Below are 25071 nucleotides of genomic sequence, written 5' to 3' on the forward strand. Positions count from 1 at the left end.
GGATAAGATGGATCATGGAACACATTTTCATTGAAACAGATGTGAGGAAAAATGATGGAAGAGGATTTTTATTAATTGTAGCTGTTGAAGGTTAAGTGGACTGTGATCACAATGTGGACTACTCAATAATTTCTTCATCAAATCTATAATTTAAAAATTGGTTTGAATGTAATTAACTGTATCTTTTAGAAAGTGTCTAAGACTTGACATGAAATCTTCAAATCATCCAGAAATGATAAATTACTGAAAAATATGTCCTGTATTTGCAGTTTAACTACATTCTCTAAATCTCTATCTAGATGGTCTTTATGAGAGAAAAATCTGTCTCCTTTTCTCTATGTTACTTAATAATGATCAGAAAATCTTTTAATTTTAATGTTTTCTGAGGAATCATTTAGGTCGAGTCTCCTGTTTCTCACTGCCAAGTTTATTTTTCAATAATTTTCTAGCTGTTTCCTGAGCTGTTTACAGTCTTTCAAATATTCACAAGAGTGTGACATGAGGACCAGATGTGAAATTCTCTTAATGGTCCTATGCTACTGTCTAGAGATGTAGCAAAAGTTCTGGGTTTTCTTTCTCTGCCTGTATTTGTCTTGGTAAATCCAACATTGTACCACGTGTTCATTTCAACCATGACCTGTGAAGACCTTTTTGATGTCCTTGATTTCAGAAGCAGTTCCCTTTCTTCTAAGCCTGCCCTATATGTTTTCCAATTATGATGGTGGATTCATGATTTCAGGCATATGTGTCTATGTCTGATAACATTAATTCAGATAATTCCACATCTGTTCACTTTTCCAAGAAGACTGTCAGGCTTTTCTTTCAGATCATGGGAATATGGAGCAAGTTTGGGATGAGAAGGATATCTATGGGTTCCCTTCCTTCTCCAGCAAACATTCATTTAGTACAGAGCTAATTGTTCTGACACTGTGTCATGTGGCACATAATCAAATGCCTTACAGAAATCTCAGCATATTATTTCAAAGCACTTACCTTATAAAAAAGACTCCCTCTGTAATTGGTAAAGATAGAGAGTTATATTTTGACAGTACTGGTGCTCAATAAAACCATGTTGATTGACATTAACTGAGCTCCAGCTTTTAATTTATTGCTTTTTGTATATCGGGATCAGTGTCAAACTATATTTGTCTTTAATTTCCCATAAAACTCTTTACAAATATTTGACAATATTTGGTTTTTCAACTCTTCTAGAATTCTGCCAAAAGGAGATGGCGCAAATAATTGAAGTAAAAATGAATGTCTGCCTGTTTGAAGAATTGCAATACTCTGAACAGCAAACCAGCTGTGTGTAGTTAGGGGAGGGGTCACTTGCAAACCCGTTGTCTTGTCCATTTTGTTGATTTCTTGCTGTTTTTAAGGATATCACCAAAGATTAACCTAATGCATTATGTTAGTGAAATAGGATCAAACTACTCAGTGGAAAAGAAATCCTTCATTCTTTCTTCATCCTTTACTCTGGCAAAAATTCTTGTCAGCTTGGAAGTCAGTTCAATTAGCATTAGTGGGCCGGACCAGGAGTGGCTCCTGCAGAATCCAGAGGAAATAACTTGTGTTTTCAGAGGCAAACTCAGCTCATTGGAAGCTTTACAGAACCTGTGCCTTTGTTTCAAAAATAAATAAGGATATTCAGGCCTTACTCTGCCTTTGCTTTGTGGTGTATTTGTGCAGACATTATAACTCAGATGTGTTCCAAGTTAACTGTAAAAAATTTACCCACATTTCTTCTGTGTTAAATGATAGCTAAGTTTATAGTGGACTGTCAGATTTCTTTACTTAATTCAGCAACATGCAAGACATCTATCTTAACATCTGGTTTTTAATAACAGTTGACATCTGGGAGCTCTTTTTTATTCCAAGAATGGGTTAGGAACAGTAGTGATACTGGCAGTGTATACTTTCAGGCTAAAATTCCTGTCCATTTCAATCATAATTAATTACCATTCATTTTATTAGATTTTTGGATTTAATTAAGTGCCAGCAATATGTTACACAAGCTAACTTTGAAGGTTTTGAATGGGTTTTTTTAATGTTTCTAAGATATTAATGGTTGGATTTTAAGGATAGTAAAATAAGATTTTATTTGATTTTGAAATCCTGAGATAAATTAAAAACATTGTACTGTGCACCTCTAAGTTCTAGCAGCTGAGTGTCACCTCATTGGGCACAGTAGAACTGTGTTTAGAGATAGCTGTGCACGAGCACATCTGTGTGTGTGTGTGTAAATAAAGATTCATTGTAAAATTGCCATCTTAGTGTATCTGGGGTACAACATTTCAATCTCCTGGTTTAGTTCATGTTTATTTTTTAGATTTTATTAAAATTTATTTTATTCTTAAAATCAGGTTTATAGTAAATGTGAAGAAAGACTTTTTGCTTTCAACTTATCTACCGTAAATTAATCCCCTTTAAAAACAAATTAAGAAATTGTTATGAATTTTTGTATTTGTCATTAATGTTATTTATCCCCAAAACTCAAAATGAATAAACCTAATGGTTCAAAACTGGAAAAAAGGGGAAGAACTATTTAATAGCATCCAAAAATGTGCAGTGTTTAACATGTGTTGAAAAGATAAATTTAATTGATAGCATTTTAGAAAAGTGTACTTTTACTTTGCTAATGATAAATTTTTTGGTTATTCAGCAGTTTTGTATCTTTTAACAAAATGTAAGACAATTTGATTAATTTTTTTGCTTACCTAAAGTTTTGACCTTTTCATTGCTCTCAATGTTGGCTTGAATTGCGTGCAATTAAAAAATAGATAATCTTTTAATATTTAATCTTATAATCATCTTCCTACACACTGTTTTAATGGGGAGGAAAAAAATTTACATCACTGTTGTTGTTTTTTGGTTGCTATAGATGCAGATTCTTGTATATGTAATACAAGCTTGTTCATGTGTGTTCACTGGCTTTCACTAGAAAAAAAATCATGTTGTTAAAAGCCAAGAAAATTGTATTTCACATGCACCAAAGTAACTAACCTTTCTTTCTTTCTTTCTTTCATTCCAATGCCATCACCTTCTCTGTGCATCTCCTCATGTCTGGCACACAGGATGATGAGGAGGGTATATGGGCATAGCCGTTCCTATAAACCAAAGTTCCAGTTTTGTTTTGAGGGGTGAGAAACTCTCTTTTCTCTCTTTGTTATGTTGCAGTCTAATTGTTGTGTTTTCTTTTACACTGCATGGAGCTGTGTTGCTTGACAAGTGTGTTTGTGAATGCTGTAAGGATGTTTTCTCACATGCAGTGAAAAATGAGAAACTGTGTCTTATGGTTCAATGGTATAGTGGTTCTGGTTTTTTCATAAATTATTGTGGCTAAAGGTGTAGGTGGGTACAGAACTTTAAAAGGCATGTATTTGTATCTGTCTAAACAAATTCCTTTTTTTCAGTAGGTAAGTTCTTTAAACTTGTATTAATTTGCTGTACCATTTCTAAAATCCCTGTAAGAGCACTGTAATATCTTTGCAGAATGTGTATGAAAGTTTGATACTTAAGAAGTTTTGCCACAGATGAAGCACTCAGTTTTACTAGAATAGAATTTATGATATGCATGGGAAAACATGAGACTACCTCTTCAGCTGAAATGTTTTAGTGAAACTTTAAAACAAGCAGCAGATATTTAGTAAGGGAAGTATAATCTCTCTGTGAAATACATGCTCTTTGCCTGAAATATTATCATAGAATAACATCCATACAATAATTTCCTTGTGATATTCCAGAGTACAAAGTGCAGCTTGAATTGCTTGTCTCCCAAATGATGTTCAAATTGTATTATTATGGTGTGTCAGGTATTGGTTGATGCATATCCACTTGTTTGGGGCTTGCCTTTGAAGCTGTGGGTAATTTGTAGCTCAAAATCACCGTGGTCTCAACATTGCTGAGGACACCGGGCTTTGGTGGATTGCTTGTAGAAAATGTTGCTCACTACTTCTTACAGGAACAATTTTATTTACTTCAATGGGCCTGTTCAGAGGAGTAAAATCTACTCACATAAGCAAAGATTAATGTTTTATTAAAGCTTCCACACATTACATTGCCTTTGGCATTTTACCATTCTGCCTCTTACACTCTGCTGATTTTCATAACAAGTAGTATGGCTGAGGGAAATCAAATCTCTCAGTCAACTGAATGTATATTAAAACACAACATTAATAAAATTAAATTGGGTGTATATCCATCTTATTTAGAAAAGCTTCTATGTATTTTTTTTTGTTACTGCAGACATCTATCAAAAGCTAATTGTGAACATGAAGAAAACTAGAGAATGAACACAAGGAATATGTTTTATGTTGGAGAGGAAAATAGAATAGAAACAATTTAATTTTAAAAGTATTTGAGCTGCAAGAATGTGGATTTCTAGAAAAAAATCTTCACCTTACTATTTTGTACTTTGTATATTTGTCATAACTTTTAGTTATACAGTTTAAATAATTTAAACTGTGACTGCATTTCCATTGCAACATGGAACATGTTTTTTGCCCTTTTAGAGACTCAAAACCACATTTGATTTGGTTTAAGAAAACCTGTGTATAAAGAATACAATGATTTTGAAAGTTGGCTGACAAGAGGCTGAGGGAATATTTATTTAGCATCTATTAGAGCAGTGTAAAATAGATTCTATGCTTTTGAATTGTAGTTGATTTTTCTTCAAGAGGATTTTTTTCCCCTACCAAAACCATAAGTGCCTGATATACCAAAACATTTAGCTTCTGATCTTGTTTTGTTCCAAAACTAATGGTTATGATTGATTTATGCAATCAAAGCTTTTCTGGAGGCCCTGAGGTGGGACTCTGCCTCAGTAAAGATAATGCAGGCTGGGCCTCTAATTATGTTTAAAACATAGTTAGTTTTAAAAAAAGTGCAGTCCCTTTAAACTTGAGGATGAGCAAGTGCTGTAAGGTTGTAGAGAGCTGGCAGAGTGTTCAGGGAAATCTCCCTGGCCAGCCCATTTAGTAGCCAATGCAGCTGCAGTGCTCAAGTCTTGTTAGAAACAGGATCTCTTCCCCTCTCCTCACCCTTACAGCGGAAAAAAAAAAGAAAGAAAATCATGAGGTGATGATAAGTTTTAAGAATTAAGCCTATATAGCAATCTGTCATGGGTAACTGAAGCCATGTGACCCTCAGAAAATGTTTTGTGGTGCAGGTAGAGCACAAGTGCTTGTTTTCCCTTTCCAGCTCCAAGCACTGAAGTGCAGCAGACACTGGAAAAACAGTTCAGGCTTTGCCACAAGCTGTCCATGTGTGAGAGAGAGCTCAGCACAAAACCTGTTTGTACAGTACTTTGTTTGTACAGTACTGTAGACTGTGTTCTGTGTCAGATGTGAAGTAGATCGGATGTTTGGACAAATTTATTGTCTGTGACATCCTCAGGGTTCCCTTCACACGTGAAACAGGGAGTGACTGAAGCCTGTGCCTGGCAGCAGCTGATAGCTAATGCTTTTGGAAATAGGATCATACAGCTAGACTGCTAAATTTGGTTTTAGGAGCAGCCCATAAAGTCTGTAAATTTAAAATTTAGCTTTGGTAGACACTGTGTAGGCATTCTTCACAAGGCATCAGTGCCATTCAGTAAAAAGCTCCTTCAAAACAGAAATTGTCTGCAACGTGGATGAGTGAATATTGCTCAGGCCAATATTCACTGTTCACTTCAAACTGTTGGATGTGTTTCATATGCTTGAGGGAGAAGGAGGAGAAGACTGTCATAAAACAAATGTGGTGCCTAGATTTGTCTTTGCTGAGATGTGGTGAACAGTTCTCTTGCAAGATGTGCTTGCTAAAACTAGCAGTACAAAGCAGAACAGAATTTGGTCATGTTGCTATATAAGGATGTGTTTAAAGGCATTAACTATTAGCTATTGTTCTGCTTTTTGTTTTCATTATTTCATGTTAGGACTTTTGTAAATAATTTGTTTTTCTTTTTGTTTGGCTTGTTTTGGAAAAAAACATGCTAGCTTTGAAATGTGCATCAGTAGCATGCAAGGCAAGGGAAAAATAAGGAGCATGACTGTTTGCAGTGTTCATTTTAATTTTCTCATTGATTGTGTGAATACCAGCTCTATGCTTAATTAGATAAATGGGTGTTGCTACATTGACTGGAGCTGAAGGGCATTTTGGATTTGTGAATTTTTAGGCATGACTGTTGTTTTACTGTAACTTAGTTTTTACTAAACAAAAGGAGGAACCTCCCAAGCAATTGTTTGTTTTCCAAACCATAGACAGATTTGTGACTAGTCTTTATTCCTGTTAAAGTACTTTTGTTCTTAATGAAAGACATTTATAGCTTTTCTTTTTATTGGGACATTTTATATTAGTTAAAAAGTTACCTTTCTTTTATTCTTAAAGATTTCAATACTACTGCTGGTATTTTTAAATATTAATTGCTCACTGCTGGAGACAGAGGGTTTTCATTAAAAGTGGGGATTTGTTTAGGTGTACGTATTTGGTTATTTTTTACTGATTATATACTGGCAATATGTCAATCACTTGACATGAGAGTTAAGGCTGGAAGTTGAAACCCTGGGCCTATTGGAGTTAATGAAAGCCCTGTTATTTGTATTATTTTCTTTTAGTACTGTTCAGTTTTTACTCAGAGCAGTTTCTTCCTTTTGATTGTTCTATTCATAGCACACATATACAGAGTATTCATTGCACCTGTGCATATACACAAATGTATTCTCAAAATTATTTGTATGAACTAGATGTTCTTTGACAGGCATTTATCTAATCTTAAGCATTGTATTTATGAAGCACCAAATCACCCTCATGTGTAACTGCAGAAATGAATGATATAAATTCAATAGGTTTTTTTGTCTCTTCCTTGTATTTTAGCTGTGTGAGTCAGGCCATTCTGCCTGAACTTTGGCCTCAGCTTTTTCACTGCAGGTGCAGAAGGTGTACAAAAAAGAGAAAATGTAGCTGATGAACTGAACTTGAAAGCTTTTGATGTAGTCAGTCTGATGACAAGAATCATGGGGCCTACCATCATCATCAGTCATGCTCTTTTATAATCTTCCACAGTAAAAATAAATAACATACTAGAGCAGCTTTAAACACTTTAGAAAGTGAGAAAAGGCTGTATGTGTTTTCACAGCTTTCATCTTTGTTTTGAAATGCTGTAGTTGCTGTAAAATGGAATGGTTAATTACTGATTTCATACAAGTAATAAAATCATCTGGCTGTTATTTAAAATCTGAAGCTGTTGACATCTTGAAAAAAGTAGCAAAAATCTGCTTTAAAGATATGATTTCAGTGATGAATTGCATTGTGTTGGATTTCACATCTACAAATTATCATGAAAATGTGTGAAATTACTGTTCTTTTATTTGTCTTGAAAACAGTTTCAAAGGTTGTTAGGTGAATATTAGGGTATGTGAATGTGGGACTGCCTGCAGATCACTCTGATTGGAAGGTTCTGGTTTGTTTGGAAGCAAAAGTACCTCCTGATCTAATCAAAGGTCATCTGACATAAACTTTTGTATGTAAGATTTTACAATTGAACACTAAAAGATGAAAAAAAATTTTGAATAAACAAGATTTGTATAAATTGTTCTAGGAAGTTTATGAAAAAATACAAGAGAAAATGTTCATCAAAGGATGGAAAATTTATACCTAATTAAAATCTTCTAATATCTGTTTTTAATATTCTCTTAGTTACAATACTGTAATGCCATCTTAAAAATAAGAAAAAAAGTAAGAAAACCTCCCTGTGCTGACCTACTTAACATGAATGAAATACCAGTGGTCATTGCATTTGTCTCTTGGTTTTCTCAAGGAAGGGCTCTGCGAGGTGCTGAGTGCTGTCAGAGATAGCCAGTGCCCCCAGCCACGAGGCTGGGGCCAGTTTGGAGTCACATCCACACTCTCTGTTGTGCTTTCTGCTCCTCTGGCCCTGGCTCTGTATGGGAGCAGGTTTTCAGATCATACACCTTCAATAATGGAGCACATCTTCAGGGAGTGGTGGCTGGAGCTCAGGCTGAGCTGAGGGTGGTGTAGGCACAAAGAAACAAATGAAAGGATTTGGCTGTTCCAGCAGGAATCCTTGCAGACTCCTGTCCTTTTTCTGACAGAGTAAAGGCATTGGGCAGGGTAGGATTGTCTTGAGTATGAGCCTCAAATCAGTGGCTGAAGCATGATAATTTATAAATAATTCTACAACAGAGAGTAAAAACACAGAAAGATATGGAAAATACTGGTTTGTGTGATTTAATTAAGTTCAGTATTTGCATCTTGGGATTGTTTTGACAATATTAAGCTATTTGTATAATTTTGCTCTCGTAGTAAATACCAATGTGATGAATTAGAAATAGCTAAGAAATGCCTGTTAATATTTCTGATTTCACTATACTGTCCCACTCTAATTAGTCATCTGTTTTGGCATCAATGTTTTTATTTGTTTACAAAATCTCTTGGGCTAATTGCTCATTTCCAGTGGTGATGGAATGTCCCTGCATGTCAGAAATGGCAGAACCTTGCTGTTTCATTTTGTTCCTGTTTTGAGCTTTACTTTACAGACAATTAACCAGTGAAAATGTGTATAGATCTGTTTTCCAGAGAGCTGTGATGATTTCACTGGTTCCCTCCTGGAGCCTTTCAGCACATCTGGCTGGCCAGGCCATGAGCTGTTGTTCAGCTTGGCTCTGAGTTCTACCAAAGCCAGCCAAGCTAGCTACACAGTTTATGTACTAGCTTTACTTTGAACCAGAACTTCTTTTACTAAAATGAGCAAGCTACTCACTTGAACAGTGTTCCTGAAGGGTTTGAAGAGGTCACAGTTCCCTAGGGGAGAGGGATGAGAAGCTGGATTCCTTCCACAGCACACCTGAATGAATGAGGAGCTCTGTCCCCAGCCTAAGCCATGCAGCTGTGCCAGCTGAGGACATTATTGATTATTGCCATCCTCCATTATCCACTTGCTGCTCTTTTTCTGCTGGGATTGTAACTCCCCAGATCCATCAGCAGAAGGAATCAGTCCCTTATCAATCCCTTATCAACTTGAAGCCAGGTTAGCATCAGTAGTGGTGAGTGCCCATTCACCAGGCCAGCCTGGCTGTCCTCTCCTGGTGTGGATAAGGGAGCAGAGGAGCAGTGATAACATCCAGCTGATGCTGGGGCACAGCAGCCACTGGCACTAACATCTTCAAGTGGAAAAGCTTAGTCTGGAAGAGAATTATATCCATCACTTAAAAACAAAAGGACCCTTCTGGAAATCACTTTATCTTCAAAGGCTATAGCACCAATTTAGGTAATCAGGTTATTAAAATAATAGAAATTTATCCAGTGAAGTTTTCTTGTTTAACTAATAAGAATCAGAAACTCTTTGTTCATTCTGCAGATAGACATATTTCTACCAGATGCAAGCATGGAGATCAGTAATAAATGATATTTTCCATGGAGCTGTAATTTTGGAGAGTAAATCTGTGTCACGTTTTAGGAAAGCAAGTTCTTCTAAATTTTTTTTGGTTGGAATTTTTTGATAGATCTTGCAACAAGCTTTTTCTGAGCCAATTATATTAATAATATGATTAATTTTGTCACATGTGGTTCTAGGACCTTGAAATTAGATGATAAATCTCAAACAAATCTGGAAGCTTATAAATGGCTACTGTTCCAAACATGGCTGAGGCCTCAGTCTGAGTTTGCTGGGGCCATCAAAGCAGCACAGTTGCATTCTTTATGTTGTGTCTTCCATCTGCTGCACTGGCCTGCTTGTGAACTTCTCATGAGCATTCATTTTAGCTCCAAGAATATGGTGAGGGTTGAATGTAAACCCTGAGGTAAGTTTTTAATGATTCAGGGATTCTGTTAGGATGATTTTGATTATGGCAGTTAGAGGTTTTAGGTCTGACTTTGGTTCTACAGGCCAATAGGAATTTATACCTGAGTAAGTAATAACAGATCCCAACATTCTGATTGAACTCTGTTCAAGCCTTTTGCATTGGAAGTGCTCTAAGATTGCCTTTATGTTTGTTTTTTTTTTTAAGTAATTGAGTATTATATCCTTACTTACATTAATTGCAGGGCAAAAAAATGATAAAGGTTTCTTACCTTCAAAATTATATAGGTTTTTACCAAGTTTCTAAATTCCCTTGTGTGCTTTACTCTATGTTGCAGCTGTAGTTAGATTTAATGAAAGCATCCTTATTTAACTTACCCACAGTCATACTATGTTGAGATTGACAAAATTGTTGAGAAATTTATGTAGATCCTGCAGCACTCATTTGTAATATATTTATGAATGATAGGACATTTTTTAAAAAAACTTGTAAAACTGCTTGAAGTTTGCTAGCTGCTTTTCTTTGCCAGATTTCTTTACCAAACCACATTCAGCTTTTAATCCATCTGTTACACAACTCATCTTCTAAGAGATCTTATTCTCCATTTGTCAATTTCCCTAATTTCTAAAGTCGGTGGCAGAAACTTTAATAAGAAACTGTTGTATTGTTAACTCTTTTATAATTGAAATGAGCTATTTTACTGTTTCAGTGTTGCAAATCTCTTTACCTTGAGGCCTATAATCTATTTCCATTGAGTAATTAATAGGTGGAAGCATGTTTAGAATTAGAATGACTCTTCATTTTTAGGAAAATGAATAATCCTCAAAAATATCTGCTAGTAGTAGTAGTAGTTCTTTGAATTGAACCTGTCAACCAAAAAAGCCTGCAACTGATTGCAAGTAAGAAAAGAGCTCAGAGTACTGATTCCTTTTTTTTAAAATTTATCTCTTTGACTTAGTAAGTTTCTAATGTTTAATTAGAAGTGAAGACAACTTGTTAAAAACTGCAGTGTCTTAGGATACCTTTTCTTTTGGTTTTGTGGGGAAGAGAGGTCTTGGTATGAAAACTGCTGAACTTGTATATGAATCCTTCACAGATAGTCTTATTGCTTGAAGGAAGTTTGAAAAGTTTTATCTGGAAGTGATTCTTCAAGAGAAAAATACCCTGTCTTTCCCTCTTAAAAGCAGTGTAGCTCCAAAATATACTTTAAACAAGCAGAGTGAGAAAACTTTGCCTTAGTTACAGAAAAAGGTACAGTACAGAGAAAAACCCATGAGCTCTCTGGCTATATTTGACTGCTGTTAGCACCAAGGCCAAATGAGTACTGTCAGCTGTACTTTTACCAATGTGCTCTGTTTTTCCTTGAGGATTGATAGGTTTAAATGTACTGATTCTCTCCTTGAGTCTGTCAAACTTTGATCTGATGCTGAAGCGTTCAAAAGCTCATGCGTTGCAGGGTTTCAGCGAACTTGATCTTACAGATTTAACTTCAATATTGTTTCCATTTTGAAGTCTGTCATACGGGTGTACCACAGAGAGTGTTTGGTTTTAGCCCTGATGCCTTGAGTGGTGGTATGCAGCCAGTAACAGAATACTTGGAATAAAGAAAAATCCTGAAATGAATCCCTCCAGCTATGGGCCAGTAGAGAGCGAGAGAGACAGGATGTAAAGCAAAACCAGTATGTCTCCTTTGATCAAAGGATAGATTCCCCACCACCACCCAGCAGGTGATTAACACGTAAGTACATTCTCCCCCAGCTGGGTGGAGGGACAAAGCTGAGGATCTGCTTAGCACCCATAAAGCAACCTTCAGTTAATAACTGATGTTAGAAAGATTTCAAATGCTGTCTTTGTGCATTCAGTTTCATGGTTTTATGTGATCTGATGCATGTAAGTGCCACTAAATTGTCTTAGAATAGGAGCTTCTCTAAAGGAAGAATTGCTAAGCACCTTATGAAACTGCATTTTGATTTTCAGAAAAAAAAGCTCTTTGCACATGGAAGTGGTTATATATTTTTCATGTGTATATGCTTTCTATATTTAGAAAAATTCATCAATAGTCAACTGCACCATGAATTTGGGCTATGGTGCAACAGCCCTGCAGGGTGTGGTGGTACATGGTTTTATACATAAAAGCTGCTCAGAAACAGACTTGACCAGCTGGAAGATCTGAAAGCCACAGACTGTTTTTACTTCAAAAGTAATGACAGTGGGTGTTTCAATTTTCTTTTTTTTTTTCTGAAACTATAATACTGGGTTTAGAAATCTTTATTTTCTCATGGTTTCATCATATTTTATTTATTAAGTGCTGAGTACATGTTTGTAGAAGAGGAAGAATATAGCACATGAAGCTTCCACTGTCCTGGAGGATTTACAACACAGCAGCACATTGGTGTCAGTAAATTCTGTCATTGTCCTATGACTTTTTGAGGGCAAGATTTCACACCAGAATTGTTGGAGAGAATGTCAGCTATGCTACTCTCATTTTTATGATTTTGATTCTCTTTGCGGTATAAATCAGAATGCAGTGACCAAAATCTAAATATAACACACCTTTGCTGTATTCTACTCCAGGTATGATATAAAAATCTGATCAATGAGTCTTTTTAATAAGTGGCTGCACTTGAATTGCCTGATGGACTATCATCTTAGGACAAAATGTATTAATAATTAATTTTAGTATAGATATTTTTTATATGAAAGAAAATCAAAGCATTTGTCTCACCAAGCAGGATCTACCACATATCATCATTCAGAGACCACTCAGCTAATTACGAAGCCCAGTATTTTTTTTTTCATAGTTTTATCATGTGAGATCAAATATAGGTACACATATGACACAGACAATTTTTACTGGGATCCTGCAAACACTAATTATTTATTTATCCTGTTGCCCAAAAACTCCTACATTCTTTTAATGCCATGATGGAATTTTTTTGAAATGGACAGAGATCCGTTGCCAGATTCTAAACCAACATGGAATATATACATCTAAAATCAAAAGAAGATGCAAATATTTAAAAAAAAATCAAATGTGAATATGGTATTCTAGAAAATAATCTAAAATCTATGAAAGCTGCGCTGGTTATTGGCTTTGTTGCAAGACTGCACTGTGGTTGGTCCAAATTGTTTGCATTGCTATTGGTATTATAATGCAATTTTAGCAAGCCTTTAGCAAGAATAATATTGTTTATCAGCCAATCACTTTTCCTTAGATCAAAAGCAATAGCTGGAATTTAAAACCTCCAAATCTGCTGGAGAGGTGTTTGACAAAATAATCCAATTTAGTAAGATGGAAGAACATAGGTTTAAAATGTTATTTACATATTGTTTTTCTATATTCTTCCCAGAAGTGGTGGGTAGAGTGTGCAGAATTTGCAAGAACAGGTTACTCTCTTGTCAAGTATTTCCAACACTGATGGTCAGGTTCCAGCACTGTGATTTTTAAATGCTGACAGATAAAGGTAAAAACATGTGCTGAGCATCAGAACAACTTATTCTGTGTCTTTGGGGGCTTTTTTTTTAATAGTAGAAAAACTGCTTTCTTCTTCAGAGCCCATTTTTATGTTGCTTCATGATTTTAGCTCAAGACTCCATACTTGGTGACACACTGCTCAAAGCCATGTCACGATACAGTCGTGACAAAGCATCACCCATCTCCTGAGGCTGCCTGGCTGCCAGTCACAGGTCGGCTCTGTCCTGAATATCCTGGGGCTGAGTTCTTGTTTGCATTTCCTTTACAGAGAGCCCGAGGTTGTTATTACACCTGCTGGTGTTCAGTGTCGCTGACCTCTCACCTAAAGCACCATCAGGTGCTCTCTGGCATCCAGCCCATTTCAATTAGCTTCATTTGTCATGTACTCCTATCTGCCAGCAAGCAAACTGCAAAAAGAGGTCAAAGTAGGGATTTTTCAAATGTAAATGTTTCCTGCAAGCTGCTGTCGAAACTTAGACGTGTCATTCAAGATGCATGTCACTGCTTGCCCACTCGCTCAGGGAACTAATTGTCTTTTACAAGAGCTTGCTTTTCTCAGTGTCTTTGCAAGTGTTGTCTGGGTTGTTGCATGCATATTCCTATTGCCAAGTATTGTTGCAGGCAATAAATAAATCACAATATTTAGAACATGTTTCACCCAGATGCTGCTTTGAAATACTGAATGAAAATGGGGAGGGGGAAAAAGTTTTAAACCACAAACAGGAAGGATCCGAGTATCTTGTTACAACTGGTGCTTTTTTTATATGGGATGTGTTCAAATTTATTTTACAATATGATATTGAATCTGCATTTTAATTTTAAAAATTTTTGTCCCCCTTTATGGTTTGCAGTTTTTTGCTTGTTTTGGGTGTTTGACTTTTTGGCTTATTTTGCTAATTTAGCTCCTAGGGTGACCATAGTAAGATGTAGTTTCTGGTAGTAGATGATCTTTTAAAACTTAGTGGTAATTAATGTCCTGAAAAATTGTGTGGATTCTGCAAAATTATTAAATGTTTCAATGCCTATGACAAGAGTACAGCTTGTGTAAGGTGGTGGACATTAATTGAAAATTACTGCAGGAAGACACTGCTATTCCCAGGAACTGAAAGGAAGAATGATGAGGTGACAGAAAATATTCTTCCTGCCTTATAGAATAATAATTTCTTTTTGGTTTTGCCATTCTTATAAAGGAACTGAAACTTCATCAAAAAACTATACAGTTGTACTTGGATCAGATTTAGCAATTTTGGCTAAATAATATCCTGGCTTTCTTCTGCTGCTTTTTCATTCCCACTGCCAGTGGTGAGGAGGAAAGATTTGGCTTGGTGAGATGGGAGCGAGAAGGAAGAGATGGGTTGTGAAGTTGGGAATGGGCTTTGTGGGAGTGCAGATGAGGAAGAGAGCCCTCTCCAAAGCTGTGATTGTTGTGTGTGATTAATGGCAGAGCTGCAGCCCCGGGTGTGTTTTCAGCAGGGGGAGGCAGGAAGGAGCTGGAGGACTGGGTTAGCTTTAGCATGAGGGCAGGGCGTAGTTTGTTTTGGCAGGATTGAACTTCTGAGATGGAGTGAAAAGGTGAATGGCAAAACAGGTTATTTGGGTTCTGTCCAATGAGAGGGGTAGGTAAACTGTGCTAAGAGCATTAGGGGTAGAATTAGGATACAAGGAGAACAGCAAAGGACTGAGAGAAAAATAGTCATAATTTCTTTCAACTCTTCAAGCTGTTCTTTGGTGGGTTTTCTCCATCATTCTTTTGAATTCCTTTTGTTTCCATTTTCTCCTATTTTCCTTTTCTTATGTTTTTTTCCCTCTTGTCTTTGGCTAATCTCACTTGACAGTACAATTTATTTACTGTGGCTTTGCTACAGTTCTTAATCTGCATTCCTACCCCAGATCCAGCTTGTTTGCTCCAAATTAAAATCATGGCTACTGCAACCTTTGGTATTAGGGAAATATATATTATTATATATTTGGTATTAGGGAAATAACTCAAGGAAATATATGTAAAATAGATCATCTACCTTTTGCTTCTGCTTCCTTATTTCATAATTTAACTTTTCAAATTTTTGTTTTAATTAATTTGGTTAGATTCCCCAAATAGTCAAATTACTGCAGTTTGTAATTTACTTTTGCAGGTATGTAGAATGAACAGCACGCAGCTGAAAGCTAAAGGCAGGAAAGGAGAAGGAGGTGAGGTCTAGAACACAAAGGAGTAGGAGGTTTTCCTTCTGCCTTTGATTTTGGCTGTGTTGTGCTCAGGCAGCTTTTGTTTTGGTGATTACTTCAGGCTATGAATATGAAAGCCCCTTTAGAAAACTGACTTTCAGAATAGAAAACTGTTGTTTTATTCATTGCTTAAGGTAATAACTAACACATATAAACTGTCTACTACTCTAGGTGAGTCACTCTCCACAGAAGCTTTAATACAAAATAAACTGCCTGGGATTTAGTATGGATGGAGATGTAGCATACACAGCATCTTGCCAGCCCAAAGACAAATCTTCTGAAAGGCTCTTCCAGCTGAGTTAGACAATTTATATTGATTACATTACTACAGTAAAGCATTTGGGCAGTAAGAAAGAGTCATAATTGGCACAGTGAGTTAAATTATCTTCAATCACATACACAACAGAGCATATAAAAAAATAGCTGAAGATCAGGTCAAGTTTTAAGTCAAAAAACCCACAACAAACTATTGAATTAATAATATTGTAACTGATATTATTTGTTTCAGATGATTTTATTTCCTGATTTTATTTGCTCTTGTGAGCTACCAATAACACGAGCAGTTAGAAGTTTTCTTCTTTCATTGTGGCTTTTTGTCAATTCTTGCAAAAGCTCTACTCCCTTTAGGAAAGTTTAAAAAATTGTTCTTATGTTCTCCACATCTAACTGAAACTATACTGTAAAAAACATCTTAACTGATTTTTCTTGTCAGATGTCTAAATTCAATAAGATAGCCAGGCTGCATTTAGATTTTGAATTTGTTTTTTTTTTTTTAAGAATTGTCCATTAATGGATGGAGAATTCTGACATATATAATGGATTTAGAAACACACATGTACAATACAGTTAGATATACAACATAAAATATAACATAATGAGATTAGAGATTCACTTTTATTACTTAATGAGTTTTTGAATTAAACCCCTCAACTTTTAAGGTTAATAGTACCCTGTCTCCTGTTTTCCAATTGTTAGAATAAAGTTTGAAAGGCCTTCACAGAATTTAGCATATTCTAAATAATTTTCAGGAGCCAAGAATAATCAGGAATGGTGCAGGAAGTTGTATAGAAGGTAAAGTAAATTACTTTTCTCCTCAGTGTGGATGGAGCATCATTGACACTCTGCTTTTCATTTCTGAGGGCCAGGGCTTTGTCTGCTGGACTCTTCACTCTCCAGAGACAGTCAAGGGCTGCTGCTTGGAGCCTTTCCAGTCCACTCCAAAGGCAGCTGAGCCATAGGAATCCATCTCACCGTTCTCCCTCCAAACAATGCATCCTAATTTCTCTTTGTCTGTTTTCCTGTAGAACACGAAGAAAAGATTTTAGAAAGAATCTGTGAATACAGAGTGCACAGTATAAATTTACTCCTATGAAATCAGGAATGACTCAAAACTTTGGGTGTGTGGTAGAGAAAGAATTTTGGATCCTTATTGCCAATTTCCAAGGCAACTGCTGCAATGAGTCTTGAACACTTGTTCTCACTTTAGCAATTTCTGGCAGAGTTTTTATATTGTATAGGACAGCTTGTATGATATCCAAGCAGGACAAAAATTTGGAAACAATGGAAGAATTTGGCACTTACTAATCTGTAGGGTGTGCACATAGTTGAAATAACTTTACAATGTGAAATCTCTGTGCTTGGAGTCAATAATCAAAAGCTTTACAGGTTTAGCAGAAAGAATTCCATTTTAAAACAAAATTAACATGTCATAAAAAAATCTCAATGTGAAACTGGAGTGCAGTATGATGTAGTGCACCAAGGCTTCCATGTCCAAATCCTTTTTCCCCCCTTGTCTGAACAAAGGCCAGTGCACACATGCAGATTGAAATAAAGAATCAAATGTATGTTAAGCATCAATACGTTTGGTGAACATAATTTTATATCTGTATTTGAAAATATTGATTTCCTTAAATTACTATAGCATGTACATTTACATTTATTATAATGCTGTTTTTACAAACTGTCATTGACCTCAGATGAAGGGATCTCATGCTTATGTAAAAACCTATATACTCTTTTAATAGCTGCTTTTTTGCCATTTGACATCTACTAAATTTCCCTTTTCTTCTGATTTTCTCAGAATTGTGCACTATTTGCATTACTGCGGTGAGAGAGCTGTATCATGGTAAAGAACATGACCAAAATGCCCATGCACCATCAAAGAATTCCCAATGCTAAAAACTGAGTGGGTTTGATTCACCAGATTTAAGCTGTCTTTATGTCCGGGCAGAAATCAGCTCTACCAGATTCCAGATCAGGTCTGTAGTGTTTTCCCAAGGGTTTGCCACTTAGTAAAAAGGCAGCTTGTTGAGCAGAAGTCTTAAAAGTATAAACTCAGCTATTTTGGTTTTGTGGTTAGAACAGTGCTGTTTATTGAGTTTCCAGGTAGGAATCTGGTAGGTTATCTAGCACTCAATAAATTACAATATGGCCATTGAGCTAAAAAAACCCCAAGATACCTGCAGTGTCATCACTGGAAATTAATCAACTGGTCAATCTGCTTATTTAAAACAATATTTCAAAAATTACAAGGTGCCCCCTGGCATGACTTCCTGGTTCTATAGGGATATATTCGCATTTGATTCCTATTTACAACAACTTCAAAGAAAACATTAATTGCCTGGATGTGTGTGCTATGTTTTGTTGGTTTTTCTTATTTTTGCAAGCACACTATAAGCCCAAGTTGTACATATATTGTACCAATTAGATTAGCAATTTCCTAATTATTTTATTTTCTGAAAGCTTGAAAATTTGACATGCACTGAAAAATAAATATATCAACATTTGAGGTTGAAAGAATGCATGCCATGGCTCTTTCTTTAGTGATTAAGATACATTTTTAATGGACTATTTTATTATCCTAACATGTTCAAGGAAGTCCAGATCTAAATTCCTTTGGCCAGTTGGCTTGACTCTTCTCTCAGGGACTGAGCAGTGATGCCAATTTTTTTTTATCCATCCTTATTTACACAGAGTGACTGGAAGCTTTCAGAGTCAATCATTCCAATCACTCATACCTGAGCTGAACCCACATGAATGCAAATCCATCTGGCATTTACCCATCCCATTAAATTTGCATTTTGAGCTGTATGGGTTGCATGTTTCTTGCAGGCGCAGCCAAATGGTGTTTATTATTTCGTGAGACCAGCTTGACCAGTAGCATCCTCTGTGAGGCAGGGAAAGAAGGAAGGGCTTGTAAAGGCCACAGTGAGGAGCAGAGCCCCAGCTCAGGTTCCCCCCAGGCTCAGGCAGTGCATGTGTGTGCTGGGGAGGTGCTGCTCAATGTCCCTTTAGCTGCTGGGTGGCTGGTGAGGCAGAGCACGCCAGCCTTCCCTCCCAAAGGATCCAGTTGTTCATATTGGCAGGAAGTTTTACTTACCAAAGTGGTTAGCAACTGGCAAGGTGAGCACATCCAGCTCTGAGGTGTTCCTCACACACATTTCTTCGTGGGAATTTCTTGTGTTAACAAAGGTACAGTATGCAGCGTGCTTAATATGCTGTTTTATTTATCAAGGTAAAGAAACAACTGTATGAGGAAGGTCAATATACAGTAAAAGTTATTTTAGGTTGAAGGTCGATATGGTGGTGCTTGTGGTTTGTTGTTTAAATCTTTAGAGATTTTATGTATTTGCAGTTATTTCCTGGAAGTTATAGGAATGATGTGAAATCCTAGAAGGATTTTCACTTTTCATTTTCCCTATCTTTCTTTGAGAGGAGAATGTTATTCAGCCTCCTAAAATTAATTCATTCCTTAGTTGTAAATTTTATAAAATTTTTGAGGACTTTAATATTTTGCATTTATTAAGGAAGATGTGGGACTGTGTTGTAAAAAGTACACAGATCTTGTTCATATAAGAACTGAATAAAATTAGATCAATTGAAGTGTTATGTTTACGAAACTTTCACTTTCTTCTTGTCTGCACCAAATAAAAACCTACAGATGATCCTTGTTAAAGGTAGTAAGTCCAAGGAATTCCCTCCCTTTTCCAGGACATGATGTCTCAATGCACTGTCCTACCATTAAAATGATTTCTTTTCACTACTGCATTTGTTGTAGAATGTTATTTTTACTGAAACTACTAGGGTTTAAATCTTTTCTTAAGCAGATGTTTCTCCAAATTATTCACTGAACAGTAGAATTAATATCTACACCTATTAAAAAGTCCCCAAACTCATCAAACTGTTATCAGTCAAAACAAACAAAAAACCTCCAAATAGCAGTTTAATAGTTTATTTAAAAAATAACTTTTTGCTAATATGATTGTCAACGTTAAGACACCCCATGCTTTGTCCTAAAGGTTTTTGCTGGGGCTCTGATGGATTTGGTAGTTTGTGATCATTCTGACAGGCTGGCTGCTGACAGACCATCCCTGTGGTTATCTGGAGATCAAGGTGCAGCAGCTGGAGAGCAAGGTCTTGGGTCTGAGTCCTTCTGGAAAGGGGAGAACAGGGCTTTGAAAGAATGTTCCAGTTCCTCCATCCTTTCACCTCCGTCACAAGCTTTGCTGTGTGTGAAGTTTAAGGGCAGATGAGTTATTTCCACAAAGGCTCCTGTGTTAGCAGGTTTTAGGGCTGGCTCCATGTTCTGTTATCACTGTTTTCTCAGGAGGATGACAGCAGCTGTTCTTTGATTGAAACATGAAGAAAGATGTGTTGAAGTCAGATAAGCATCACTGCTAAAGCAGCTTTACCTCCCAATTTGCTGGTCTTTGTAACATGGCTGCTAATAAGGGATGCTGAAACTGAGCTTTGTACTTGGTTTAAATTAAAATCTTGTAAGTCATGTAAACCTCAAGAAATTTTTCTTCACTTAGCTCTGCTTGAGACAAAATACACCCATGTCATTGTGAAATAAAAGGCATGGAATAAGGGGACCTCATCTGACCCTTGGTAGTAATAGGATTTTTTCTTGTCATTCCTTAGGATTATGATTTGCCTTTTGGATGATTTATTGGTCTTTATTTTTATATTTGAAGTCATTTGTGGTTGGCCAGCAGTAGCCTCTTTTAACTTCATTTCCAAAGCTGCACATTTCCAAAGCTCCACATTCAGCAGCAGATTAATTCTCAAATACCTTGGTTCAGTTTTCACAGTTGCTGCCAAGGAGCCCTTCTTTCACAGACCATTTTGTACTTTGTGATACTTGTAATTAACAATTACTTACAGCAAGTTTGCCTCTTATTCTGCACAATGGGAAGTAAGCTTTGCTGATAGGAAATACTAATGAAGATAAGGAACACGAAAATTTACAGGAAACTTTGTCTCTTAATTTCGAATGCTCTGAAGTAGAGTGGCCAATAATCTCTTGGTGATATGTCCCCAAAGTGCTCTGGCAGATACTGAGGATTTTTAGGATATAAGTAGGACTGAAGAAATGGTTAGAACTGTTTTTTTCAGATCTCATTTGATTTTTGGTTGTATACAATGGTGTACAGCATTCTTTTAAATATGGAGTACTGCTTTTAGTGTCTGCTTAAATCCACTGGATGTCATTTAAATTGCATTAAGAATAAATGGGTCTGGTAAGGTGCATTTCCACACAATACATTGAGTGAAAAAATAATCTCCCAGCTTTTTAATGACTTCAGAAAATATGTATCATTGCCAAATTTTCTTGCCATGGCATTGAACCAGTAAATTTTTCAATTCATCTCTAGATGAGGTTTTACTGCATTAGAAATTTTGTTTCAGCTTTAATTCAACACATGTGAAAACATTTTCAAAATAACAAAACTTAATATTCAGTTGCAGTCAAAGTTAAAAAAAACCAACAAACTAGTTTTCAGTAGGGTTTAGTTTCTCTCTATGATGATCTGTTTCTAATCTTTGTATTGCAATTAAAATAAGAAATATATAATTTTTTGGTATTTTAAATTTGCGGTACACTCAGGAATGTGAGTAGCCGCACAGAGTAAACAAGAAATCTGAAGCAAGCATTCTACACTAGGCTCTTCCTTCTGCTCCTCTCTGGGGCTCCCAGAGCCTGTTATCATTAAACAACTTTATATTATGCAGAGGCTTTGAGGGGAATGAAAAGATGGAGTGAACTGGAGTCCCCATAGTGGGAAAATCCTGAGTTGTTTGGTGAAATACTGTGTGAGGTCATTACAGGAAAGCAAAGAATTTGCAATGAATTTGGATGAAATAAAAAAAAAGCTTTATTTTAAATCCTTTACAATTTTAATGAGACTGTAGTTCATTTTTGAGACGCACCAGTGTCACTTCCAACCAATTAGCCCCATGAAAAGCAATTAGAACAATGAGGTTTTAGACTCTTTTTTCCCTCCTGCATTGTTTTTAAGGAGACTGACTCTAAAGTATTTAGGCATAGCTACCCTCACTGTATCCATTATCACTCTTCTTTTCTCTTTTGTATTAGTGAATGTAAACCAAGACATTTTTAGCCTCCCTGGTTTTCATTCAGTTTTTCAAACAAAGTGGTAGTGACTAAACAGCTCTATCAGCCTCTCAAGGAGGCCAATTTAAGCATTGGCAACTTGCCATAAACATAAAAATTCTATTTATTTACTAGGTGGGGGGCTAAGATGGAGCAAGTGCCCCTTTTAGTTTTCTTAAGCAAAAATTAAATTTGAATGAGTTTGAATCTTCTTCAATAATAAATAATTCTCTTTCAAATTTCAATATTAAATAATACCAATAATTACAAATATTGAAAGGAGATTGCTAGGCTGAGTACCTAAATCCATTGTATGGTGGAAAGAAGGTATCAAGTTTTTTAATTACTATTTTTCTATCCAAGTAAGTAAAAAATCCCATAACATTTTTGCTTATTTTAGTGTAAAAAGCAATTCATATTATTATTATTGGTAGCATTCATACCTTATTTTAAGAAATATCTGTTTGATTTTCTATTTCCGAAGCTGAGTCAGTATTAGAATTTAAGGTTGAAATGTGATTTTGAAATTTTGTGTATGTAACTTTGCACCCAGTTTAGGCCCATGCCCCTGCTTTGCTCCTAGGTGTGACCCTGGTCTTGAAAGGCTCAATTTTCACGTCCTTGTTGCATTTATGGCTGGGCAGCATTTTCTGGTGGGACTTCACTTCATGGGGATAAAGTAATCCATCTCAATTTCTGAAAACAGTTTGCAAAAATTCCCACCTGATTTCTGAATGCAGCCCATCAACTGCATACTTGGATTGACACCTGGTAATCATTTTGTCATACTGTGAATTAAAAAACTGACACCTCAGTTGGTCTCTGGTTTTTATTTTCCAAACTGTAAATAATAGTGGTGCTTTTTAAAAAGAATTATTCTCAGTAGCACTGATATCATATTCATTTGCTTTCCTTCTATTTGCTTTTTCCCTGGTCAAAAATATTTGCATCTTAAACTGTGAAAATAAAAGTCCAGGGAATCAAAAAGGCATATGTTCCTTCTAGGAGGATCATCTATGATGTTCATTTTTTAGCATAATTTTTAAGCAGTATGGTGCTTCCTTTGAAACACAAATCAGGGATTTTTTGATGATTTAACAAAGTGCACAGTATGGAGGAGTGACTGATAAAAAACTTAGAAGCAGATGTGTGTCAGAATACAAGAAACCTTATGTATCATGGATAAGTTATAACAGGCATCCTTAGAGGAAAGTGATACACTGTTGATTTTAGGGTTTAGAAAAAGCATCCTGCTGGATTTTATTTAGGAGTTGATACAGCTGCACAGCCTGCAGACTGTGGACTGGTCCCCATTCTGTTGGAATAAGTGAGACATCTTTAAGTATTACCTGGACCCCACTTTCCCAGGTAGGCTCTGCCATGGGGATCTGCACTATGCCCATAGACTCAATCTTAATGAAATTGTGCTGATATTTCAGTGTGTTTCTTGGAGCAAGGAAAGATGCTTACTGTGTGCTTTGTTGTGCTGCCGAAAATAATGACCAGAAAAAAATTACCCCAAGGTGGAGTGAGTGACAGCAATTTGTTCTTCTAGTAAGTTACTGATTTCTGTCTTCTTACTGGAATGGAATTTATGTAATTCTCAAGGTTAGTGCTCACAAACTACAATTCCATAACAAAAGCAGAATTTAATGAAGGATTTCAAGGATTTCATGCTTTATGGAGACAAAACTTTGTGACAAGTTGTCCTGAGATGTTTGTCAGGATGCAAAGCTGTGCTGCTTCTGGTGGCCAAACATTCAGGTGTAGGTTAATACCTTATTAAGCAAGGTATTACCTTATGTTGCATGGGTGTGCCTTTGGCTCAGAGTGGAAGCTGGGGATGGTATTTTGTGCTGGAAGAAGGAAGGCATAGATAGTTTGGGGGGGAGATTGTTTCTGGGGGATTAGAGCTCCATGCTTATATACCTACAGCAGCCCACGCCTTGATAGGGAATTTCCAAATTGCATTCTAGGGGACACTGCTTCTGTACTGTGCTGACTCCAAGAGTCACAGATAAAAGGAAAAGTTTGATGCTTCCTAGTGAGTCAAAAAAATGCTGCCTTTATGGGTTCAGTGATGGTAAAACAGCACCAGGGTTGCACAGTGCTGTAAAGGATGCGTGAGATGAGAGAGACAGCCTGGTTACTGCTGCTCTGGTCTGACCATGGAGAGCTCAAGCCAGCTCCTTTTTATGCCAATATGTTGCTTTAGTCATTGTGAAATCATGATGATAACCCTGCTTCTGACAAAATAATATGTTAGGTTGTTTGCTCTCATACTGAGTATGTCACCATTTTCAGTTTTTCAGGAAGGTATTGCTCCTCAGGGTCAAATCTAACTAAGGCAGTCATTTTCATGATATTCTGCTTCACTTAGAAGTCTCCATTGTATTTTTTGCTGGAATCAGTATGTTTTAATATTTTTTTATATTTTAATGTTTTAAGTATGTTTTAATATTTTTTTTCCTTAACTATTCAATCACATTGATAGTTTTATTTAACTTTTGTTGATTTTACCCAAAATGAGGTGTGGCTTGTGTCTTGGTTCATATATACTTGGTTTGAAGGGTGGGTGGATACCTGTCTGGATGACAGATGTTACAAAGATAAACTACTGTCATGTGCCCTAATATTGTTTCTGAAGATGATTAATCAAATGATTAGCAGAGCTGTCAGAATTGGCTTATATTTAGTTCCTCTAGAAAGCCTTTTTTAGCCACTGACTTGTCTTTCTTTAATTCTTAACTGGTAACCTCTCCTATTCCCGTGGGGAGACAAAGTAGAGATCTCTGCTTCCCAGGAGGTAATTTTTGAGGGTAGTTTTTAAGGCATAAATTCTTTACCTTTAAAGAAGAGTAATGAGAAAAATGTCAGTGCAAAGGATTTCCTAAAGTAAAATTGGATAAAAAATTATTACAGAAGAAATTATGAAATAAAAATTTTGGATACCCTGACCTGTAGAAGTATTTTCTTGGAAATACTTGCTTTTTGGTGATTAAAGATATGGTTGGCTATTTGGTTAGTTTGTGCTGTTTCATGTGAAACTTTAACTGGCCTGCCTTAAAATAATTCCTGATCTGAAGTTTGTCTTGGAAATATAATGTTTTCTGTATTAATGTCAATAATTAGTTGGACATACGATCAGTGTTAGTTCACAAAGGTGACTGTTGTATTTT

General features: G+C 36.2%; 1 protein-coding gene across 11 annotated transcripts in view; it reads left to right on the forward strand.

Moving 5' to 3' along the window:
• The window catches only part of ERC2 (ELKS/RAB6-interacting/CAST family member 2), a 407180-nt gene that overhangs the window by 296129 nt on the left and 85980 nt on the right, over positions 1–25071 (forward strand). For all 11 annotated transcript variants that reach the window (XR_011681174.1, XR_011681175.1, XR_011681176.1 and 8 more), the window contains one exon: positions 3075–3140. Coding sequence is in view for 1 of the 11 variants with exons in the window: in XM_071439763.1 (XP_071295864.1) it covers positions 3075–3101 (27 nt within the window). In the remaining 10 variants the exon portion in view is untranslated. The remainder of the gene's footprint in view (positions 1–3074; positions 3141–25071) is intronic.

Source organism: Agelaius tricolor, unplaced genomic scaffold, assembly GCF_023055355.1.
Source record: "Agelaius tricolor isolate 1412-34295 unplaced genomic scaffold, bAgeTri1.0.p SCAF_14, whole genome shotgun sequence".
NCBI lineage: Eukaryota > Metazoa > Chordata > Aves > Passeriformes > Icteridae > Agelaius > Agelaius tricolor.